Source organism: Candida pseudojiufengensis, assembly GCF_024610245.1.
Source record: "Candida pseudojiufengensis strain CBS 10847 chromosome Unknown scaffold5, whole genome shotgun sequence".
NCBI lineage: Eukaryota > Fungi > Ascomycota > Pichiomycetes > Serinales > Debaryomycetaceae > Lodderomyces > Lodderomyces pseudojiufengensis.
In genome coordinates, this window is record NW_026261528.1 from 617,751 (window position 1) to 639,545 (window position 21,795).

Sequence of the window (21,795 nt, forward strand, 5' to 3'; positions counted from 1 at the left end):
TATGAGTATAAAAGTAATACAAAATGATTGTAATATAATTAATTATATTTTCTTTTTTTTCTTAATCATATCTCTTCGTTAATTAAAATTATGATTCAGAGTCATGGATGAGTACCAATTTAATATGTAGTTACGGATGTCAAAGATGAAGAGATTAGCTGCAGAATCACACAAAATCGAATTAGATCCCACTTAGATTCCGCCTTTTAATGTCCATAACCAATTAGTATCGAATAACTAAGTAATAAAACATTGTCTGTATCAAGTGGATTATAAACTGTTTAGTGTTGAATGACAGATTTAGAGTGATAAAAGACTATGGATGAGATGTTGATTGATGAATGTGTAAACATGATTCAAACTTTGATCGAATACACTACTCTGAAAGATTTCAGATCTGATTGTTTATAGAGATACGGGCATTTTACGAATAATTAGACCTGTGTTCTTCGGGTGAATCCGCCCCTGAACGATTGTTACTTTTTCCATTTAACATTCTTTTGGTTGTGTGTTATTTCTTGTCTTGTGCGTTAAAAATCCGGCCCTTGTAATTAGTTTATATTACTAATAATCCTTGCACTCCAAATGAATATCAAACAATTATCTCTAGATTTAGTATGAGTTCATGAACACGAACATATGGCGACAAGAAGATGTGTAATTCTCCGATACAAATTCAGAATTTACTTAAAGTTTCTAGAATTGTGTAAAATTTGCAACAATTTTTTTTGGTTTTCTCATTATTTGTAAGGTTAAAAATTATGAGCTTGAGTCATGTTAAAGTTTACAACAAAATTTTTGAAAGTGAAAAAAAACTTTTATTATTCTATAATCTATCTACTCAACAAAAGGTTTCATTCTATCTACAGTTATATCAGCAAATTCTTTACTTTGATTTAAAACAAAAGCATGTTTAATAGGATAATTTAAATTTTCACAAATTTCAAGTTTAGTATTTACACTTGTTGAATATTTTGAAATTAAATGATTTCTTGTATTATGAGTTACCCAATGATCATTTTGAGCAAAAAAACACCAAGTAAAAAAATTTTTATTATTAAAAATTTCATCATTTACTAAATCTGAATCATTAATTACTTTCATTTCATCTTTTGCCATATTTAAACATTGATTTAATGATGATGGTGAACTTATAAATTGAATAGTTGCTTCTAGTGAATGTTCTAATCCTATATTATGATGATTTTTACTTATAATTTCTTTTGGTGGTTTCCAATTATTTGTCAAGATGTATTTTAAAACTGATGTAGGTATATAATTCAATATCAAACTTAATGACATCGCTATCCCTACAAAAGGTACGTTCCAATTTATCAATTTAGTCAATGCAGTACCAGATTCTGATTGAGCTATATTGTTTACCGTTGGTGTTATCATTCCATTGAATTTTATATTGAATTTATTTGATAATGAATCATCTTGTAACAATTTAAGAATTACCCTTTCAGTAATGAATCCACCTAATGAGTGAGACAACAAAAAGATATTTGATTTATTTGACGAAATTGAATATCTATCATTTATTATTTTTTTAATAATTTCAAATTTATGATTTATTTGATCATCCACCGAGTAAATTATTTGATTTCCCTTTGAATCCTTCTTAACATTCTGAGCTAAGAATCCCAAGTATTCAATGCAAAGAATTTCAAATTTTGGTACCTTTTCTTGAATATAGTTTAAATAAGTTATATAATAATTTATCAAACCAGGATTTCCAGGTATTAAAATTAAAAAATCATTCTCAGAATTATTTGTTAGGGGATTTTTATGATAAACTCTAGTCCTTTGAACATTTTCCGATTCAATATATTCTATCGACATAATTTGATCTTGCTTTTTGGCTCACCGTTAAAGTGATCTTCTTCTTTCTTAAATGATTTTCCAAATATCAAAATCATTAATCTTGCTTCTACATCGTTAATTTCGGATATACATATCACGGATCTTACACAAAACGGAGTAATTTTATTTCCGCAATTCTATCGAGATAAACACTAAGAGGACTATTTTACGATAGTTTGAACAAACAGTATGTAATGTTTATTGTCCCTAGTTAACCTACGTATTAAATTCCAAAATCTTATTAAGACTATCAAACTCCTGAGACTGATTTGCAAAAGCATTCTTGATATACTTCACTCGATACAAGGCTAATTCTTCCAAAATTGTTTTGAATTGTGGATTTTCTTTACTATGTGTAATCAAATATTTTTCTAAATCATTTATTAAAGCATATGATAATTTCCTGTTATTTTCATCAAGTTTAGGTTCAGAATTCAAATTGTGAATCTTATGTTTCATTGAAATTTTTTTCAATTCTAGTACTTGGGAATTTGAATTAATTGATTGACCTATTTTAAGAACAAATTTTTGTAGTATACTTAATTGCTCATTATGATGTTTAAAAATTATAGCTGAAATATTTTGAACATGATTGTAGCTACATGATTCCCATATTATCAAACTTGTCTTCAAATTATTCAATTTTTCAATATATTGTTCTTCATTATATTGTTTTAAATATTCAAATACAAACCTCCATATGATTCTCTCATAAAAAGCAGGAAGTTCGTTTTCCTTAATTAAAGGTAAGTAAATTGTATCGAAATTCTGTTTGAGATTCCTTATCACATTTATTGGATGTTTCAAATCATGATGTTTCTTTAAAAGTATTATTTGTAGTTTTATCATATCTTCTGAGCTCAAACCTTTAATCACATTATTTGACTCAATATTTATTGGTAATTTCTTCATATTTATCAAATTTTTATTTAATAATATGTCAGCCATTACTTTAAGATTTAATTTGTTGTGATTTAAAAATAATTGAATTATTTCAAACAAATAACTTTCATCTTTTACATTCTTTATATATAGTGATAATTCCTTTGAACCCAATTCTAACAATTTTGAATGACTCAAATTTTGTGATGAGTTTAAAGTAGACGATTTCAATCCGAATATTAAATTATTTATAAAACTTTCATTTATATGTTGATGTTTAGTTGATTTAAAATCATAATTAGTTTCATTAAATTGCTCCGCTACTGAACCTTTTGTTAATGAATTGTAAAGTGATGGTTTATAATTTTGATAAGATGAAAAGTTTTTGATTCTTTTATCATTTCTTGAAGGTGATTTAGTCAATAAGTTTAATGCATCAGCTAGTACTTCATTTTCTGGTGGTTGATCCTTTTTTGTAGTACTTCGTGTTGTATTGTTCCAAATAAATCTAGTAACAAAGTTGAAAGTAGAACTTGATACCACCTTTGAGTTTGTTGCCGTTGTCGATAACATCTTGTGTGTTCAGATTTTGTTGTGCTTAAATGATTATGGTATTATATAAAATTGAGGAGTATTTGAATGACAATATTATTTGCGATTTTTGAAAGATAGACTTCCTAAATGGGTAACCTAGTGCAGATTTTATTAGATGGAGGAGTCAACCTCGTCCTAATATCCGGGTAAATAATTAACATGAAATATAAATCTGAGACAAATAAAAATGACACTAAAAGCGCAAGGGTATTTACTTTTTTCCAAATAGGGAATTCCGCTTTTACGAAATATTGTGTTACTAAGAGATTTAAAAACTGAGATTGGTACGAATCTTATGAAAGATCCTAAGATTCTATCACTTGTCTTGTAAATAATTCGATAATGCTAGAAATGACAAGTAGAAGTTTGTCCTGAAATAGTAATATTAAGCTTTTACTTCAACAAAATGTAACCTCCTTATCTTTATAATATTCAACAATGTCAAAAGTTAATTTCTCTCCGTAAAATAAAATATTTTTTAAATCAAAAGTAAAGCCACTTAAATTTATTTTTACTAGACACAAATTTAGATCAGAAAAAGGTATAGCAAACTAAATCAAATTGATTTATAATCAAATCAACGATTCAATTTAAAAAACATATTAATGATCTGACTTCTTCGTCTTGCAAAATATTTTGATTGCAACTTTTAGTTTTGGTTTCACAGTTTTATAGATCTGAACTGTTTGGTTTCAAGTTAAAATGTCTTCACCCTCACGCACGGCATCATCAACAAAGGAAACAGCCACCTTAAATTCAGCATCAGAAATTGATCCTTTATTACCATTAAACAAAGATCAAACAAGTCAACAACCATCTACTACTCAATATTCAAGTATTCCTTCAAATTTAGCCTCAGAGCAAGCCACCACAAATCTTGAAACAGCTGCAAATGATGTTTATGAAGCACTAGTTGAGAATGATACAGAATATGATGAAGATGAACATAATGAAGACGTTATTTGGTTAAGAGAACAAAGATTATTAAATAAAACTATGCATTGGTTGAAAAGACCGAGTGTATTAATGATTTCTTCAATTACATTTTTATTAGCATTTTCAGTATCAAGTGCTGAATCCACTAGACAAATTATAACTTTAAAATTAGCTTGTAATTCTTTGGGGACAAATAAATGTACAAAAGATTCAGCACAAATATTAATGTCAGATTTACAACTCGGTTATACTATTACAGGAGCTATTATAATGTTAATATCATCTGGAAAAGTAGCACCATTAAGTGATTTATATGGAAGAAAAATCTTCATAGTTGCGACTTTAACTTGTTTCTTTTTGGGAAAGTGTATTAAATTTTTATTAATGTATAATTTTGAGACTTTAAAGTTTTACCCAATGATTGCAAGTGAAGCATTGACAAATTTGTGTGGTGGATTAATGGCAATTATAGCTTTGAGTAATTGTTATATCTCGGATGTTGTTGAACCCCATCAAAGAATTTATTCCTTGGGTATAAGTATTGCAGCTATGTTTGTTGGTTTGAGTATTGGTCCACTATTTGGTAATTTGGTAACATCATTAACTACTAAATTTGCAAAAGGTATTGAAATTCCTACTACCGAATTTATACCATTGAAAATTGAACTAGTATTTATACTTTTTGATGTTTTGATCGCAGTTTTTATCTTACCCGAATCTAGATCAAAGAAAGCAAGAAAAAAATCTAGATCTTTATCGAGGTCTTCAAGTCAGGTCAATCTACAATTACAACAACAACAAAAACATGAACAACCATCATTTTCAAGAAGATTCATCAATCAGATCAATTTTTTAAAACCAATCAAATTATTATACTTACCACGAGACTTGGTGAATGAACAAAATAGACATCGTATAAATAGAGATAGATTTGCAATCATAGTTTTAGTATTAATTGATTGCAGTTTGACAACGCTAGCTATATCGTTTGGTGAGATTTATTTATTATATGGAATATATAATTATAATTGGGATCAAAGTAACATAGGTCAGTTATTAGCAATCGGATGTGCAAGTAAAGCCATTGTGTTAATCATCTTGTCACCAATGATTAATCACAAAATATTACAACATGGGTTTGGGTTTAAAGTATTCAAAAAACAAATTGATATGGTAGATTTTTCAATGTGTTTGCTTGGATTATGCTGTGAAGTAATTGGCTTTTTCGGCTATAGTATTGCTCCATCAACTACAGTGTTTTTCATATTTACCGTATTTTGTGGATTTGGTACACTTATAAGTCCAGCTGTAAATTCATCAATTGTAAAATTTTATCCTGAATCCAAAATTGGAGAATTATTTGGTGCAATGGCATTAGTCAAAAATTTGTTTGCATTGGTTTCACCAATATTTTATTTATCAATTTATAAATATTCAATAAAAACTTTACATAAACCTGGGCTAGTGTTTGTTGTAGCTGGTACAGTTTTGTTCATTTGCACATTAATGTTAATTACTGTTAAGCGTGTATTAAAGTTAGATAAAAATACTGAAGCATTTGTTCCATCAAGAAGTAATTCGTTTGTTGAATTTGATCAAACTAGACCTCCGCCATCACCAGAACAACTTCAACATAGAGGCAGTTTCAGTGAGTTGCATAAAAAGAATAGTTTTGTACAGAAAGAAAGGACTGGCCCTTAAGTAAGTAACAGTACAACAAATAGAATAAGAACAAGTCATCATATTTGTAACAACATGAGATTTGTTCTTTCATATTAATTTCATTTAAACATTATTTCAACTTAACTCTACCCCATTACTCTTAAAGCTAATTCCACACTCGCAAAAGTGCCTGCACTACATGGGACGGCTCTCAACAAACAAGGAGTCAAACCTCTCCAAAATCCCATGTATCCATGATTCTGATAAATATATCTGGCAGCTTTTGCAATACTTCCTTTAAATTTACTATTAGCTCCAAATCCATCACTTTGAATATTTGATTTTATAACGTCTAATGGGTAAGAGCTTAACCATAATGCATTACCAGCCAAAGCTCCACTAGCCAATAATTCAGGAGTTGAAATCAGATCTCTTGATTTGAATTTATGATATTTTATCAACTTTTGAATTATTGTTTCATATATTAAGAACCACACACCATATGCTTGAAATTCTCGTAGCAACGTAATATTAAAACCTCTATATATTCCTTTAAACCCTTGGGTGTTGTAAATTTGTTTTATAGTATTTAGCATAGATATTGATTGACCGGTTTTGGACGATTGACTCAAAATTCTTAATTGTTCAACAGGTGAGGCGACAGGTGTATTTACTACACCAGCCATTGCTCCAGCAATATAAGTCTGTGGCCATAAGTTCAATTGTTTCTGTCCAGTATATTGTAATATTTGTCTTTTAGTTTCATGAAACCCATAAAATTGCAATGAAACACATACACCAACTCCAATTAAAGGCGGTAATGTTCCTTTATAAAATGCTAGTATTCCTTCATTCTGCCATACATCTTTTATCACTTGTATAGATGAGTTAGCATTTGTTGTTTGTAAACGAATTTTAACTAAATCAGCCGGTTGACCTATTAAAACTTGAACAGCACCACCTATGAAACCTGCTACTATATCCTTTATTTTTCTGGATAATGTATTATCTATTGGTAAATTTTTTATATCGGCTTCTTCATATTCGTATACTTCAGCAGCATCTGACATCTCACCTACAAGTTTGAAATTGAGAGTTTTGAGCAATTAATTGAATTGAATTGAATTTATTGTGCTGATAAAGTGGTATTGTTTTACATGTTTCAAATATTCACAATAATCGTATTAGATCATGTGACCTTATGATTGGTAGCATATTAAAATATCAATTCTGTTTGAAATTATTGACCACGTAAAAAAAACAATTCAATAAATTGAAAATTCTTGAAACGATAAATCAACAACAAAAACAATTCAGTAATCATTTGTGCATAAATCAACAAAAGTCCCTCATTACCGATCGCATTTCATATCTAAACAATGTCAGGTAGAAGAAGGGCATATCCACAACCACAATACACGGCAGGAGGTGTCGGTCCTCAGCCACCAATTGGTCAACCTCAACAACCTCAACAACCAATTGGAGGTCAACCTCAAACAGGAGCACCTTATGGAGCCGATCAGTTGAATAATCAATTTCAAAATATGTATATCAACAATAATGGAGCAACAAATCCTCAATTTCAACAACCACAACAACAAAATCAGTACCCACAACAAACTGCACAACAAAGTGGATTAAGTTATGATCCATATCAACCACAACCAGGAGCTACTGGAGCAGTTTATGGACAAGGAATGGGTGGTTATCCTCCAGGAGCTGGTGCTCAAACTGGCTTGCCACAACAACAAGCAGCTGGCGGTGCAGCGTATGCGGGGTATGGTCAACCAAATAATATTGCATCAGGTATCCAATTTAATGCATTATATACCACTGATTTATCTCGAGATTTACCACCACCAATTGCTGAATTATCATTTCAACCACCACCGATCACAATTCCTGAAAGTGCAACCCTAATTCCAGGATCTAAAACTGCAAATGGTACACCAGATTATTTCAGATCTACTTTAAATGTTGTACCAAACAATTCATCATTATTGAAAAAATCAAAATTACCATTAGCTTTAGTTGTGAAACCATACAATGCATTGAAAATTGATGATGAGAATGTTCCAGTTACTTGCGATACAACAATTAGTAGATGTCGTCGTTGTCGTGGATATATTAATCCTTTCATCACATTAGCAGAAAATGGAAGACGTTGGAGATGTAATTTTTGTAATTTATTAAATGATATTCCAAGTGCATTTGAATATGATGAGATAAGTGGACAAGTGAAAAACAAATTTGACAGAGTGGAATTAAATCATTCAGTGGTTGAATTTATTGCACCAAAAGAATATATGGCAAGAGCTCCACAACCAATTGTATATGTTTTTATTATTGATGTATCTGTTCAAGCCGTTCAAACTGGCCTTACAGGAACCATTACAAGAACAATCTTGGAAAGTTTAGATAGAATTCCAAATGCAAACAAGACTGCCAGAGTAGCTTTTATTGGAGTAGATTCAACTTTGCATTATTTTAGATTTAACGAAGGTTTGGAAGGTACAGAAATAATGGTGGTTGCAGATATTGATGAACCATTTTTACCATCACCAGGAGGTTTATTAGTAAATTTACATGAAAATAGAGAAGCCATTGAAAAACTATTAATTGATTTTCCAACTTTCTTTGAAGGTAATGCAAATCAAGGTTTTGCTTTAGGTCCAGCATTAAAAGCAGGTCATAAATTAATTAGTAATGTTGGTGGTAAATTAGTATGTTTCACTGCTTCATTGCCAAATATTGGTGAAGGTAAATTAACTGTTAGAGATGAAGCAAGTGTTGCTGGTAAAGCTAAAGAAGCCAAGGCTTTACTCACTTCTGCTGACAGTTTTTATAAGTCATTTGCAGTCAATTGTAATTCATCACAAGTTACCGTGGATTTATTCTTAACTGCTTCAGCCTATCAAGATGTAGCCACATTATCAAATTTACCAAGATATACTGCTGGTCAAACACATTATTATCCATCATGGTCAAGCAACAGAGATGAAGATATTACTAAATTATCTAAAGAAGTAAGTGATCATTTATCACAAGATATTGCATTAGAAGCTGTTTTAAGAGTAAGGGGTTCAACTGGTTTCAGAATGTCATCATTCTACGGTAATTTTTTTAATAGATCCTCAGATTTATGTTCATTCCCAACTTTCCCAAGAGATCAATCTTATTTAATTGAAATGTCGATAGAAGAAACAATAAATAAACAAGTTGTGTATTTCCAAGCTGCTGTATTACATTCTACATCATTTGGAGAAAGAAGAATAAGAGTCATGAATTTAGCATTGCCAGTATCATCTAAACTAGTTGACATTTATGCATCAGCTGATCAATTGGCTATCACTGACTATTTCACTCATAAAGCAATTGAAAAAGCATTGTCTAGTTCATTACCTGAAGCAAGGGATTATTTGATTGCCAGAGTTGTTGATATTTTGAATATTTATAGAAAAGAGTTAGTTGCTGGAAATGTTTCTGGTGCTTCACCGTTACAAATATCTACTAATTTGAGAATGTTACCATTGTTATTATTCTGTTTAACTAAACATCTCGGTTTCAGAAGTGATAGAGTTCCATCAGATCACAGAGCTGCAGCATTAAACAATTTAGGATCAATGCCAATCCCACAATTAATAAAGTCTATATACCCTACCGTTTATTCATTACATAATATGCCAGATGCATGTGGTTTACCTGGTGTTAAAGAAGAAACAGAAGAAGGTGAAGATCAAGAAGAAGAAGTAACAGAAACAGATGTTGTGTTACCAGAACCAATCAACGATTCCAAGTCAAGTTGGGAAAATTATGGGTTATACCTTATTGACAACGGCAGTGAATTATTCCTTTGGGTATCAGGGAATGTTGTACCAGGTTTAATTCAAGACGTATTCGGCACCGAAAATCTTTATGAAATCCCAACAGGTAAAACAGAATTACCAGAATACTCAATTGAAGAAAGTGAATTTAATTACAGGGTACGTCAAATTATAGGAAAGATAAGAGAAAATGCACAATCGATAACATGGAAAAATCTTTATGTTGTTGTCGGGGCTTCTTCTAATGAACCGATAGAAATATCTCAACAAAGGGATTTAATGGCTTTACGAATGTGGGCCTCAAGTTGTTTGGTAGAAGATAAAATAGGTGGTGAACCCTCGTACAGAGATTTCTTGACTTCATTAAAGTCAAAGGTTAGTCAATAGAAAAGTTTTTATACTAAATATAATATTACGAACTTAAACTGGTTGAGAGGATTGTGATTTCAATCATTCTTTTCAATTTACTCTATTGATTCTTCTACTTGTGTCTACAAAACTTAATATTTTAAATAGACGACTGCTCGAATCTCAGTTCAAAACAATCAACAAAAGTATCAAAATAATTGTCAAAATAATGATGGTGAACAAACTTCCATTTTCTCTTGCCAATCGCCTAAACTCATTAATTCTGTTCGTAGCTCGAGCTAATCTAAAACTAGACCCGTCCACCCCTTGTTCCAAATCATTTAATATTATGATATGATCATCTAATTCATGATTGATATCATGACCCATCAGGTTTTGTCTCGAAATCAGTTGATGTAAAAAATCCAAATCTTGGTCTTGTCTCATCATAGTTTGTTGATGTTGTGCAAACATTTGGTGATTATTTATGTCTCTATATTGATCGTCTTGTGGATGTTCCGTTATATCTTGCTCAAAGTCTTTGTATGGTTTGAACTGATTAATGCCCATCTGAGATTCTGGAGAGTCTTCTTCGTCCGGTATGTCTTTGAATCGGACCGTCTTTGTCGTAGTATTACTTGGGTGGTTTGCAAAGTTTGTTTGTTTTTCAAACTTATATTCAGATACATCAATAGTTGAGTCCAGCTGTAGGCTGTTATATATATTATTATAGGCTTCGAGAAGTTCATCAAATTGGTCCTGAAACTCTACATTCTTGTTTTTCAATAAATAGTCATCCACTAACTTGAAGTATTCTGTAGTTTTGGTAAATAGTGTGATTAAATCAAAATTGTCATTAGTGGATGGTTCTAAATGTAATTTTGATAAGTTGTTTCTTTCTTCTATCAAATCTCGTATTTGATCAATATTTAACCTTAACTTGTATAACAAAGATTTTATTTCTTTTATTTTCACAGACGACATGATGATATCAGTCTTCAGTGGATTTGCAATTGTATATTTCGTATCAAGTAATAGTTGATAATGATTATTGAATACGCTAGATCTAATAGATAAGGCAAAAATCAATGTCGCTTCTAAATGCCATATTAAATATTTGACTTCAGACACTTAATTTAATCTACACTATAATAATATTCTAACTCATAAACTCGATCACCAATAATCACAAGCTTGAAATACAATCTCACCCGCTAGAATAAATTCTTCTTAAATCATTTTCAGAGCATTTTCAATTGTATTGCCTTGATTAAAGCATCTCCTTGGTGCATTGAAATTAATGTTCTCAAAAATTAGAAACTTTTCGGAGGATGTTGCAAAAAGTTTGAATGATTTAAATTTGTCAGATCAACAATTACAACAACAACAAAAACCAGACCCATTAGTTCAATTACAAAGAAATTCCAAACTACTACTGACAGAAACTCCAGACTCGAGCGAATTGATTCAACCGACAAATGACTCGGAAGTGCCATCAAGAATAACCACTCCAGCACCAACACCTATTAATAGATCAAATTCAAATATAGCGAGAGGTTCATCACCGAATTTGAATGATCTGACTTCCGTTCCAAAAGCTTCTGATGATCTAGATAATCTATCTCCGGTCATTAAATCAAAATTAAAGAAATTTGCAAAATATGAGGAGAAGTATCCAATATTATTAGATGCATATAAAATCGAAAAACGTAAGACAGAATTGATCAAAATATTTGAGAATGTTTTAAAGGAAAATACACCAATTTCTACTATATCCGATGCTAAAATTCTTGTGGAATACTTGAACGGTCTAAATGATAAGAATAAGTTGCAAAATAATGAAATTAGAAAGTTGACAAAAGACAATTCTGTGCTAACATTCAAAGTAGCGAAGTATGAAGGAGATGGAGAAGATAGTATGTTTAAAAGAATGGAAGATTTGAAAAAAGAAAACGAAAGTCTACGAAGTCAAATCCTGGATAATAGAAAGGAGTTTGACGAGTACAAAATTGATTTTGAGAATCGAATAAAAGAAAAAGATGAGACTATAGAGAAATTGAAGAGTGCAGAAAAAGGCGGAAGTGAGGAGAAAATTGATGGAGAGAATGATGATTTGGCTTCTCAAATTTCAGCATTAAGAAAAGAAGTTGAAATGAAAGAAGAAGAGCTTATTGATTCAAATCATAAAATAAATAACGCCAATAAAGAAATTTCAGACAAAAACGAGGAAATAGAGGAATTGAGAGATCTGGTTAAAGAAATTGGAAATGATTTAGTTTCAGCCAAAGATGAAATAAAAAACTTAAAAAATAAAAATGCCGAAAATGGTTCCAATGGAACTCATAGCAAAGATGAGAAGGACAACACTGTAAATATTGACACGTTAAATTTACAAATCACTACTTTAAAGAAAGAGGTAAATGAATGGAAGGATAAAAATAAACTAAAAACGGAAAAATTAAAAGAACTTAATAATAAGATATCAACTTTGGAAGATGAAAATAATAAAAATACTTTATCGAGCAAGCAATCGGAAAAGAATTTGAGGAAAGATATTCTACTTTTCAAAACCCAGATTAAAGAATTGGAATCAAAAGTGGAAAATGCTGAAAAAGAAATAGATGATCACAAGTCAGAAAGATCCAAATTGGAAGAAAGAATACTGGACTTATCGAAATTTAAAAGTAATGACACATCTTACAAACTAGAAATTTCATCTTTGCAATCATCTTTGAAACACAAGGATGAGGTATTAAAAGAATTGAAAATCAAATTAGATCAAGTGATGGAAGAAAACAAATCACTCAATCAAAAAATTGATAGATTGACAACATCAAACAATGATTTACAATCAAATTCAATGGAATACTTGAAATCTAAAAATGAGCTTTTAACAAAACAAGAACTTTTGATTGAGAATGAGAAAAATTTGGTGACTCAAGTATCAAAATTACAACAAGAGAAGCAACAAATCAAGACAGAATTGACAAGAACCAAAAATAAACTAGACTCTACACTAAATGAACAATCAGGAGCTAGCAATGATCTTTTGACGTATAAAAGGCAACATGACGAAATATCGATGAAAATGAAAGAATATAAGCTAAGAATAGAAAGTTTGGAAGATGATATTTCTGAATCCAGGAATTTATTACAGGAGAAAAATAGAGAATCAAGTAGTTTGAGAAGGTTGTTGGTAGACGCGGATGAGGTAAGGAAACAAAAAGAGTCGAACTATAAGTTGGAGGTAAGTAGAATACAAGATGAGAAATTAGAGTTTGAAAGATCAACATCTGTATTAGTAAAGAGAAAACAAAGGGAAATCGATGAATTGAAGAAGGATTTAGAAGAATACAAAGACAAAGTCAGTAATGCCGAATCCAAGTTAAAAGAATTAGAGACTACAAATACATCTCAAGCCAGTGGTAGTTTAAATGCTAACACTCCTGATGTCCAAATAAACTCCGACCTACAATCACAGATCACGACATTAAGAACAGCTTTATCGTCATCGTCTTCTAAGTTAAAAGATCTTGAAAGATTAAATATGAACTTGAAAAAATTGAACGAGGATCACATATTGAAGTTTGAAAGGCTATCTAAGAATTACAAGTTATTGACCCAACAGTATAGGCTAATGAAAGATCATAGAGAACAAGAACAAAGCCAAACAAGTTCGGCAACAAGTAGTAGGAATGGAAGTATACTTGATGTAGATGTGGTTAATCAAGATAACAATATCAACAAACAAGAAAATGCAAACGTCGCATACTTGAAGAATGTTTTGCTTGGCTATTTTGAGCACAAAGAGCAAAGAGATCAATTGTTACCAGTTTTAAAAACTATCTTTCAATTTTCCAAGGATGACGAAAACAAATTTTTGTTGGCTTTGAAATAAATAAATTGAAATGTTGCGTCTGCAAGACACTATACTAATCATTATTCTATTGAACATTGTTTTATGTGTAAAGTAGTAAATAGTTGAAATACTGAAAATTATTTTTGCATCTAAATACGTCTGAAAATGAAAAATTTGTATCAAATATCATGACAAAAATATCTCTTCAAAATGCATAACAACCTCAAAGCAATAATCCAATAATGTTAGATTCGTTTTTACAAAAGAAGCAGAACATACTAAGGGAGATATCTCAAAATGGTAATGATAATCTAGATGCATCACCAAAAGGTACAATCGATGAACATTGTATACCCATTATAAATTTGATAAATACCCATCCGAAAATGGTGACTACATCTTCGTGTTCTGGAAGAGTTTCCGTATATTTAGAAGGAACTCAGAATAACAAAATAATATCAAAGGGTAATGAAGGTAAATGGATATTCGTTACTCATGACACATCAAATTTGAAAAATTGGTATAAATCTATTAATTTGAACTACGACCTAACTAAATTTCCAACAAAGAATGCAAGGAAAATTCTATATAAATTCGAACCATTGATATTACATATAAAATGCAAGGACCTGAGCATAGCGAATACAATATATCAAATAGCAATGAATTGTGGATTTAGAGAAAGTGGCATTGGTAGTAATTATAATGTTGCAATAAGAATATCAATAAAATTAGATATACCGATTGGATATAAAGATGAAAAGCCGGATGACAACGGGGAAGAAGTATATCAATGCTTTGTAACCGAAGAGTATTTGAGTTACATTACCAAAGTATCATTTGACAGATTTGAAGAAAATTTTAAAAAATTGGACCAACTATACGCAGCTATTGATAAATTTATCAAAGAGTTCCCTGCCGATGAAGAGAACAATGTTGAAGAACTCCAAAAAAAAAATAAGATAAGGAAGGATGGATGGGAGAGTAAAGAAGAAAGAAGAGCTAGAATGAAAAAGGAGGGTTTGGATAGAAAAGAGCAGCTTAGACGAGCTAAATCGAACGAGCCCAATTTTGTAGTTGATGCTAGTACTTAGAACTTATAATACCAGTTGCATAATTCCTCATTATTCATCATTACATATACATAGATACTTTTTTATAAATGAGTAACTGTTTTAGCTAATGATTTTTGTACTCTTTTTATTTTTTCAAAATTTTCAAATCAGGTAAACTGAAAAGAGACATTCTCTACTATAGCTACATCAGTCAATTTCGAAATGTCTGCTCCTGTAAATATGGAAGACTTGTCAATCAAGGAAGAGCAAATTCAAAAGTCAAACGAACAAGCTCCTGAATCACAAGAAGAAGTCGTGATAGGTGAAGATGGTCAACCCTTATCAAAGAAGGCATTAAAGAAATTACAAAAGGAAAAAGAGAAACAAGCCAAAAAGGCTGAGAGAGAAGCACAATTAGCTAAAGAAAAGCAAGCAAGAGAGCAAGAAGCTGCAAATGATCCAGCTAAAGCCAACTATGGAAAGTTACCTATCATAAATTCATCTTCAGAATCAAATATCAAAAGAATTCAAATTTCTAATTTATCTGCTGCAAATGATGGAGAAACTGTTGTTTTCAGAGCAAGAATTCATAAAACTAGACAGCAAGGTGCAACTATGGTGTTTTTGACATTAAGACAACAAACTGATTCAATACAAGCTCTTTTAAAAAGTAATAAGGAAAATGATTCAAATGCTATTTCGAAACAAATGGTCAAATGGACAGGAAGTATTAGTTTGGAGAGTATTGTTTTAGTCGAAGGTAAAGTAGCTAAAGTTGATGAATTGGTTAAATCTGCCACTGTTCAAGATGCTGAAATTCATATTACCAAAATCTATACAATTCAAGAAACACCTGAACAATTGCCTTTGCTTATTGAAGATGCTTCAAGAACGGAAAAAGAAGCTGAAGAATTAGGATTACCAGTTGTCAATTTAGATACAAGATTGGATTCAAGAGTAATCGATTTAAGAACCCCAACAAATCAAGCAATTTTCAAAATTCAATCTGGTGTTTGTCAATTGTTCAGAGAATTCTTAGTTAACAAAGGATTTGTTGAAATCCATACTCCCAAAATCATCGGTGCAGCCTCAGAAGGAGGTTCAAATGTTTTTGAGATTAATTATTTTAAAGGATCAGCTTTCTTAGCTCAATCACCTCAATTATATAAACAACAATTAATTGCAGCTGATTTTGAGAAAGTCTTTGAAATTGCTCCAGTTTTCAGAGCAGAAAATTCAAATACTCATCGTCATATGACTGAATTCACTGGATTGGATTTGGAAATGGCATTTGAAGAACATTATAATGAAGCATTAAAAGTATTGGAAGAATTATTTGTTTTCATTTTCACGGAGTTGAAAAACAGATATGGGAAAGAAATTGAAACTGTCAGAAGACAATTTCCAGTTGAAGAGTTTAAATTACCAAAAGATGGTAAAATGGTTAAGTTGCATTTTAAAGAAGGTATTGAGATGTTAAGAAAAGCTGGAAAAGAAGTTGATGATTTCGAAGATTTATCAACTGAAAATGAAAAATTGTTAGGATCATTAGTTCGTGAAAAGTATGATACTGATTTTTACATTTTGGATAAATTCCCATTAGCTGTTAGACCATTTTACACCATGCCAGATCCAGAAGATCCAAGATATTCAAATTCGTATGATTTCTTTATGAGAGGTGAAGAAATCTTATCCGGTGCTCAACGTATTCACGACCCAGAGTTATTAAAAGAAAGAATGAAACAACATGAGGTTGATCCAAACGTACCTGGATTGAATGATTATGTTGATGCTTTCACCTATGGATGTCCACCACATGCAGGAGGTGGTATTGGACTTGAAAGAGTCGTTATGTTCTTTTTGGATTTGAAAAACATTCGTCGTGCATCATTGTTCCCAAGAGATCCAAGAAGATTGAGACCATGATCCTATGTATAGCGAAGTAATGTATCTACTAATTTGTAATGGGTTGTTTAACGAAGTTTTCGATGCAAGTAAGCTTATCTCTTCAATTTAGGCTACAATATCTCGTTTGACGGATTTTTGAATTAGCCGTTATAAATTCTCAAAAACCAAAACGAAATTGCAACTAATTATTAAATTGTCATCAATATCAAATAACTATCCAACCATGGAAGCAACAATTATACCGGATTCAAAATCCAAAGACTCTAACGCTCAAATTCTTTTGATGGGGTTGAGAAGAGGTGGTAAATCATCAATATGTAAAGTTGTTTTTCATAATATGCAACCGCTTGATACATTGTATTTGGAAAGTACAACAAAACCAACAAACGAACAATTCTCATCCCTTATAGATTTATCAGTTATGGAACTACCTGGTCAGCTAAATTATTTTGAGCCAAACTATGACTCAGAAAGGTTATTTTCATCCGTTGGAGCCTTAGTTTATGTTATCGATTCTCAAGATGAATACTTAAATGCCTTAACAAATTTATCAATGATCATTGACTTTGCTTACAGAGTTAATCCCAAGATAAATATTGAAGTATTAATTCATAAAGTGGATGGGTTAAGCGAGGATTACAGAATGGATGCTCAACAAGACATAATGCAAAGAACAGGTGATGAATTACTTGATTTGGGACTCGAAGGTGTTTCAGTTAGTTTTTATTTAACTTCAATCTTTGATCATTCAATTTATGAAGCCTTCTCAAGGATAGTTCAAAGATTAATACCTGAGTTGCCTTCTTTAGAACATATGTTGGATAATTTAGTACAACATTCCAATATAGATAAAGTATTTTTATTTGACGTTAATTCTAAGATTTACGTTGCAACTGATTCATCACCGGTTGATATTCAGACTTATGAAGTATGTGCTGAATTTATAGATATAACAATTGACTTAGATGATTTATATATAGAAAATGAAAAGAAAAATGGTGGAACAAATAGTGGTAATCGAAATATTGAGAATAATAGACAAGAATCAAAAGAATTGAAATCAATAAGTCATTTATCTAACGGTTCAACGCTATATTTGAAACAAATGATCAGAGGGTTAGCATTAGTTGCATTGATACGGAATGAAACGTTTGATAATGACTATATTGATCACTCACAAGAAGGAAATGAGAGTAGTTTAATAGGTACAAGTATATCAGATTCTGAAAAATCATTAACTATCATAGATTATAATGTCAATTTATTTAAAGAATCCTTGATGAAGATGTGGAGCAGTTATAGAAATAGTAATGATGATATAAAATTATAATTTGCCAAAAGAGTACACCTTTACTCTACATGAATTTTTTTTCTTTGAAAAAGTGATATGTATTATCGCCTCTATGTAGTCATGATCCAATCTAATGTGAAGTAAAAACAAATTGAATGAACATGATAAATCATCTTAGTATTTGATGAATGATGAAATCAAAAATTAAAAGATCCACACTCTCTGACCAACCAGTTTACCATGAAAAGAACAACCATCGTAGGGGACGATCATTCATATATCAAAGTAAAGGCTGATTAACCATTAATGAAAGTTGGCATTTTTCAATTCATAACGATCTCCTGAATCAAAAGGAAGAAAGAAAACGTTACTGAAATAAACCCGAAGGTTTAAATCTTTATCCGATAATCTTTCAATTCCCTTAATTCAAAATGTGCAGTGTCAATGAATCTAATGAATGATTACAAGACTACTTGATCTCTTGTAATATCTCTAGGTAAGTATGAAGAGAAAAAGAAGAAAGGGAAAAAAAGTAAAAAGAGCGAAATTTTTATTGATATTTATAGATCTTTTTTCGAGGTAGAACTTCATGTTAAAGACACGACTATTCAGCACAAGCTGAAATCTACTAAGACCAAATTTTACTAATGCATTTCAACTCTTGGTTATTATTGCTGGATAAATCTTGATTGTCTTACGAAAATTATTAAATCCAGAGTTTTACCTTCTTTAGTCAAGCAATTTTTATAAATATTTACCTATAGACCTAATCAATTCAATTAAAGACATTCAAATCTACATGAGTAGAGTTTGGATTTGCCTGGGTTCCTAATATAAACTTGTCCCCGTTTTTCCTGGCCAGAGGCACATGGTATAATTGAACCTATACCCGTGCACTTACCTTTGTTCAAATTCATTCCTCCTGTAGTGACAAACCCAATAACATTAAAATCCTTCAAATCATTACTAGAATAAATTCTAGCGTTGTTTTCGATAACACCATCCTTTAAAATTTCTAACTTTACTGCCAACACAGGTAATTTTACGTTGAGTATGGAACTCACGGGAACTGTTGTTGAAAATACTTCCTTATACAAAAATTCAAATTCCTTTTCTAATCCTTTTCCAATCTCGGTTTTATAAGTTTCTTTACCTGATGTTAATTTTTCTTCCTTTGCAAGCGTTTTAATATTTAAAATGCTAGTGTTATTTGGATTCTCACTATCTCCAGTTAGTTTTTCATTTTCAGATATGTAATACATATTTCTTAATGTAAACCAATCACATTTATAAGAGTTGAAAATCTCTGAATAATTTTCTTCCGACTGCTGTAATGTCACTTGACTTTTGGGTTTTTTGGAATCAAGCGTTTGTGCTATTTCACCAACAGCTTTATTATAGTCATCACCATCTTTTGTATATGGACAATCTGCAGGAAAAGATGGTTGTTCGTTTTCAAAATTAAATTGATATATTTGCTTCAACCCACCAGCTTTTATATGAGGAATTTTGACTAATTGAATCCAAAGAGGTAATACCCAGAACCAAGGACTAATTAATCTCCAATTAGCAGAACCAATTTTAGTCAATAAAATTGGAATATCACTATGAGAAACTTTATCAAATGTAGTGTTTGAATTAAAATACTTGCCTATTTCCTTTAATGATAACTGACTCTTATATGAATTTATTCTACCTTCTTTAGTCAACAATCTATTATTGATATTTGAATCAATTTTGTGAGATGAGTTGAGATGTACGACTGCGTCGTAAAGATTCTCTTCAGAACTTTTTGGGTAACTTGTGGGTCTTATCCAAAGCCTTGGATCATAAATGCTTAAAGCAAACGTGGTACCAATCGGTATCAATGCATTATCTTTACTTGATATCATCGAGGCCCATAAATTTTTGAAATCCTCAGATTCTTCTCTAAAATGTAGTATCTTACTCAAACATTGTAATCCCAAGGGACCACGAACATCTATGCTTCCCAATGCATAACTGCAATCCACGATTTTGAATTTACTGTCTAGCCCCACTTTCAACGATTCAACGAATTCTTTGAAGTAATTCGTAGTATCTAACTGAACCAAAATAGTAGCATTTGTTGGATCGAAATATACCAAACCTTTGTAATCTGGTTCACTTGCATCAAAGGAATTGATCCATCCGTAAAAAGACTTTTTACCTTTCAATAAATATCTGTCTGATGAATTAGTTAATCGTACGAATAGGAAAGATAAGTCCAGTTTGAAATTACCCTCTGAACTATTTTCAGAGGCAGTTATAACCAAAGTTCGTTGATATGAAGTGTCGAAACAAACCGCTCTGTGTTTGACTTGTCTATTCATCAGCTTGAAACATTTTTGGGTTGGCGTGTAAGGAATTTGAAATCCATATTTTTTGCTCATTTGAAATCTTTTTGCATGCCATATATGAGTTGGAAGCCAAACAAATTTCTTTTGTCGATTTCCATATTTTACACTGATCGATGGTGGCTCTGCCAAAGCATTGTCAGTTGATAGTTCGACCGATCCAACAGAATTATTAATTTTTGGACCAACTTCAGTAGTAATTTGTTTAATCTCCTTACCAACTTCCCGAAACTTTTTACGAACATTACCATTTTTTAAAATTTCATTTAAATTCAGTCTATCGTTCTTCAATCTTGAAGCAACTTTTAAAATTTTTTGTCTCTGTAATAATTTATACAATTTTCTTCCCTTGGGTACGTTTTTTGTTGGTGATAAAGCTCCTTTCATTTCTCTAATAGCTTTGGATCTAAGTCTCTTGGGTATTCTGGAAACATTATGAGATGCAGCTCTTCTCCTCATTACTCTTGGTAAATTTTGAAAACATCTTGATGACAATGCTTGTTTACTTTTCAATTGCGATAATTCAAATGAGTTTATTTCATATTTACGTGATGATATAAAATCAGGTACGTTTAATTTATTCTCTTTCTTGTCGTATGATGAATCAGCATTTTGAGATTTTATAGTTCGACTGTTGTATAATCTTGTCTTTTTCTTGTTGAAATGTTTTTTATCATTGCCTTTCTTGGAATTATTGTTGTTCATGTAGTAGGAATAGATTGGTTTAACTATGAATTAAATGTGAAAAAAAGGTGAAACACAAAAATTAAATTATTCACTTATTGATTTTAAGGATGAGAATGAAAATGGATCTCAAGGATGGAGCTATCAAAGCTCAACAGACGAGATATAAAAATAGATTAGGTATAGATGAATCAAGTTTAGTGGAAATATTGGAGGGATGAACTCTGTCAGTTGTGTGTTGAAGTAAAAAAAAGATATAATGCTGAAAGTTCAATATGCTCTCAGCAGGATTCGAACCTACGATCTCCTCATTACTAGTGAGGTGCCTTACCAACTTGGCCATAAGAGCAATGTACAAAACAAACATAGGCTAGAAATAACCTACCTGGCTGTGTTTTGCCTGATTCACTCGCTTCTCATAGCTATATTTAGAGCCAAAAAGGGGCTGAACGCGCCATCGATACTGAAATCCTTCATACTCACGACGAAGATAGGAAGACAGATAAATGTT

The 21,795-nt window shown here is 31.1% G+C and overlaps 11 protein-coding genes across 11 annotated transcripts; 6 read left to right on the forward strand and 5 right to left on the reverse strand. All coding sequences in view use genetic code 12, as the record gives it.

The window, feature by feature from the left end:
* Window positions 1–837: 837 nt before the first annotated feature.
* On the reverse strand, window positions 838–1,845 carry KGF55_002567 (uncharacterized protein; the record flags this gene model as incomplete). Its single annotated transcript, XM_051757265.1, has 1 exon — window positions 838–1,845. The coding sequence occupies one exon, from the start codon at window positions 1,843–1,845 to the stop codon at window positions 838–840; it is 1,008 nt and encodes a 335-aa protein (XP_051614828.1).
* A 237-nt stretch (window positions 1,846–2,082) lies between these two features.
* Window positions 2,083–3,321, reverse strand: KGF55_002568 (uncharacterized protein; the record flags this gene model as incomplete). Its single annotated transcript, XM_051757266.1, has 1 exon — window positions 2,083–3,321. The coding sequence occupies one exon, from the start codon at window positions 3,319–3,321 to the stop codon at window positions 2,083–2,085; it is 1,239 nt and encodes a 412-aa protein (XP_051614829.1).
* A 723-nt stretch (window positions 3,322–4,044) lies between these two features.
* On the forward strand, window positions 4,045–5,979 carry KGF55_002569 (uncharacterized protein; the record flags this gene model as incomplete). The annotated part of the gene is made up of 1 exon (XM_051757267.1): window positions 4,045–5,979. The coding sequence occupies one exon, from the start codon at window positions 4,045–4,047 to the stop codon at window positions 5,977–5,979; it is 1,935 nt and encodes a 644-aa protein (XP_051614830.1).
* Window positions 5,980–6,086: 107 nt separating this feature from the next.
* On the reverse strand, window positions 6,087–7,010 carry YMC2 (Ymc2p; the record flags this gene model as incomplete). The annotated part of the gene is made up of 1 exon (XM_051757268.1): window positions 6,087–7,010. The coding sequence occupies one exon, from the start codon at window positions 7,008–7,010 to the stop codon at window positions 6,087–6,089; it is 924 nt and encodes a 307-aa protein (XP_051614831.1).
* A 309-nt stretch (window positions 7,011–7,319) lies between these two features.
* On the forward strand, window positions 7,320–10,151 carry SEC24 (COPII subunit; the record flags this gene model as incomplete). Its single annotated transcript, XM_051757269.1, has 1 exon — window positions 7,320–10,151. The coding sequence occupies one exon, from the start codon at window positions 7,320–7,322 to the stop codon at window positions 10,149–10,151; it is 2,832 nt and encodes a 943-aa protein (XP_051614832.1).
* Window positions 10,152–10,295: 144 nt separating this feature from the next.
* SYN8 (syntaxin) lies at window positions 10,296–11,096 on the reverse strand (the record flags this gene model as incomplete). The annotated part of the gene is made up of 1 exon (XM_051757270.1): window positions 10,296–11,096. The coding sequence occupies one exon, from the start codon at window positions 11,094–11,096 to the stop codon at window positions 10,296–10,298; it is 801 nt and encodes a 266-aa protein (XP_051614833.1).
* Window positions 11,097–11,412: 316 nt separating this feature from the next.
* Window positions 11,413–14,010, forward strand: SYS3 (Sys3p; the record flags this gene model as incomplete). The annotated part of the gene is made up of 1 exon (XM_051757271.1): window positions 11,413–14,010. The coding sequence occupies one exon, from the start codon at window positions 11,413–11,415 to the stop codon at window positions 14,008–14,010; it is 2,598 nt and encodes an 865-aa protein (XP_051614834.1).
* Window positions 14,011–14,213: 203 nt separating this feature from the next.
* Window positions 14,214–15,065, forward strand: KGF55_002574 (tRNA methyltransferase; the record flags this gene model as incomplete). Its single annotated transcript, XM_051757272.1, has 1 exon — window positions 14,214–15,065. The coding sequence occupies one exon, from the start codon at window positions 14,214–14,216 to the stop codon at window positions 15,063–15,065; it is 852 nt and encodes a 283-aa protein (XP_051614835.1).
* Window positions 15,066–15,248: 183 nt separating this feature from the next.
* DPS1-1 (aspartate--tRNA ligase) lies at window positions 15,249–16,952 on the forward strand (the record flags this gene model as incomplete). The annotated part of the gene is made up of 1 exon (XM_051757273.1): window positions 15,249–16,952. One exon carries the CDS (start codon window positions 15,249–15,251, stop codon window positions 16,950–16,952), a length of 1,704 nt encoding a protein of 567 aa, XP_051614836.1.
* Window positions 16,953–17,157: 205 nt separating this feature from the next.
* Window positions 17,158–18,264, forward strand: KGF55_002576 (uncharacterized protein; the record flags this gene model as incomplete). Its single annotated transcript, XM_051757274.1, has 1 exon — window positions 17,158–18,264. The coding sequence occupies one exon, from the start codon at window positions 17,158–17,160 to the stop codon at window positions 18,262–18,264; it is 1,107 nt and encodes a 368-aa protein (XP_051614837.1).
* Window positions 18,265–19,004: 740 nt separating this feature from the next.
* KGF55_002577 (ribonuclease P/MRP protein subunit) lies at window positions 19,005–21,305 on the reverse strand (the record flags this gene model as incomplete). Its single annotated transcript, XM_051757276.1, has 1 exon — window positions 19,005–21,305. One exon carries the CDS (start codon window positions 21,303–21,305, stop codon window positions 19,005–19,007), a length of 2,301 nt encoding a protein of 766 aa, XP_051614838.1.
* Between the last annotated feature and the right edge of the window lie 490 nt (window positions 21,306–21,795).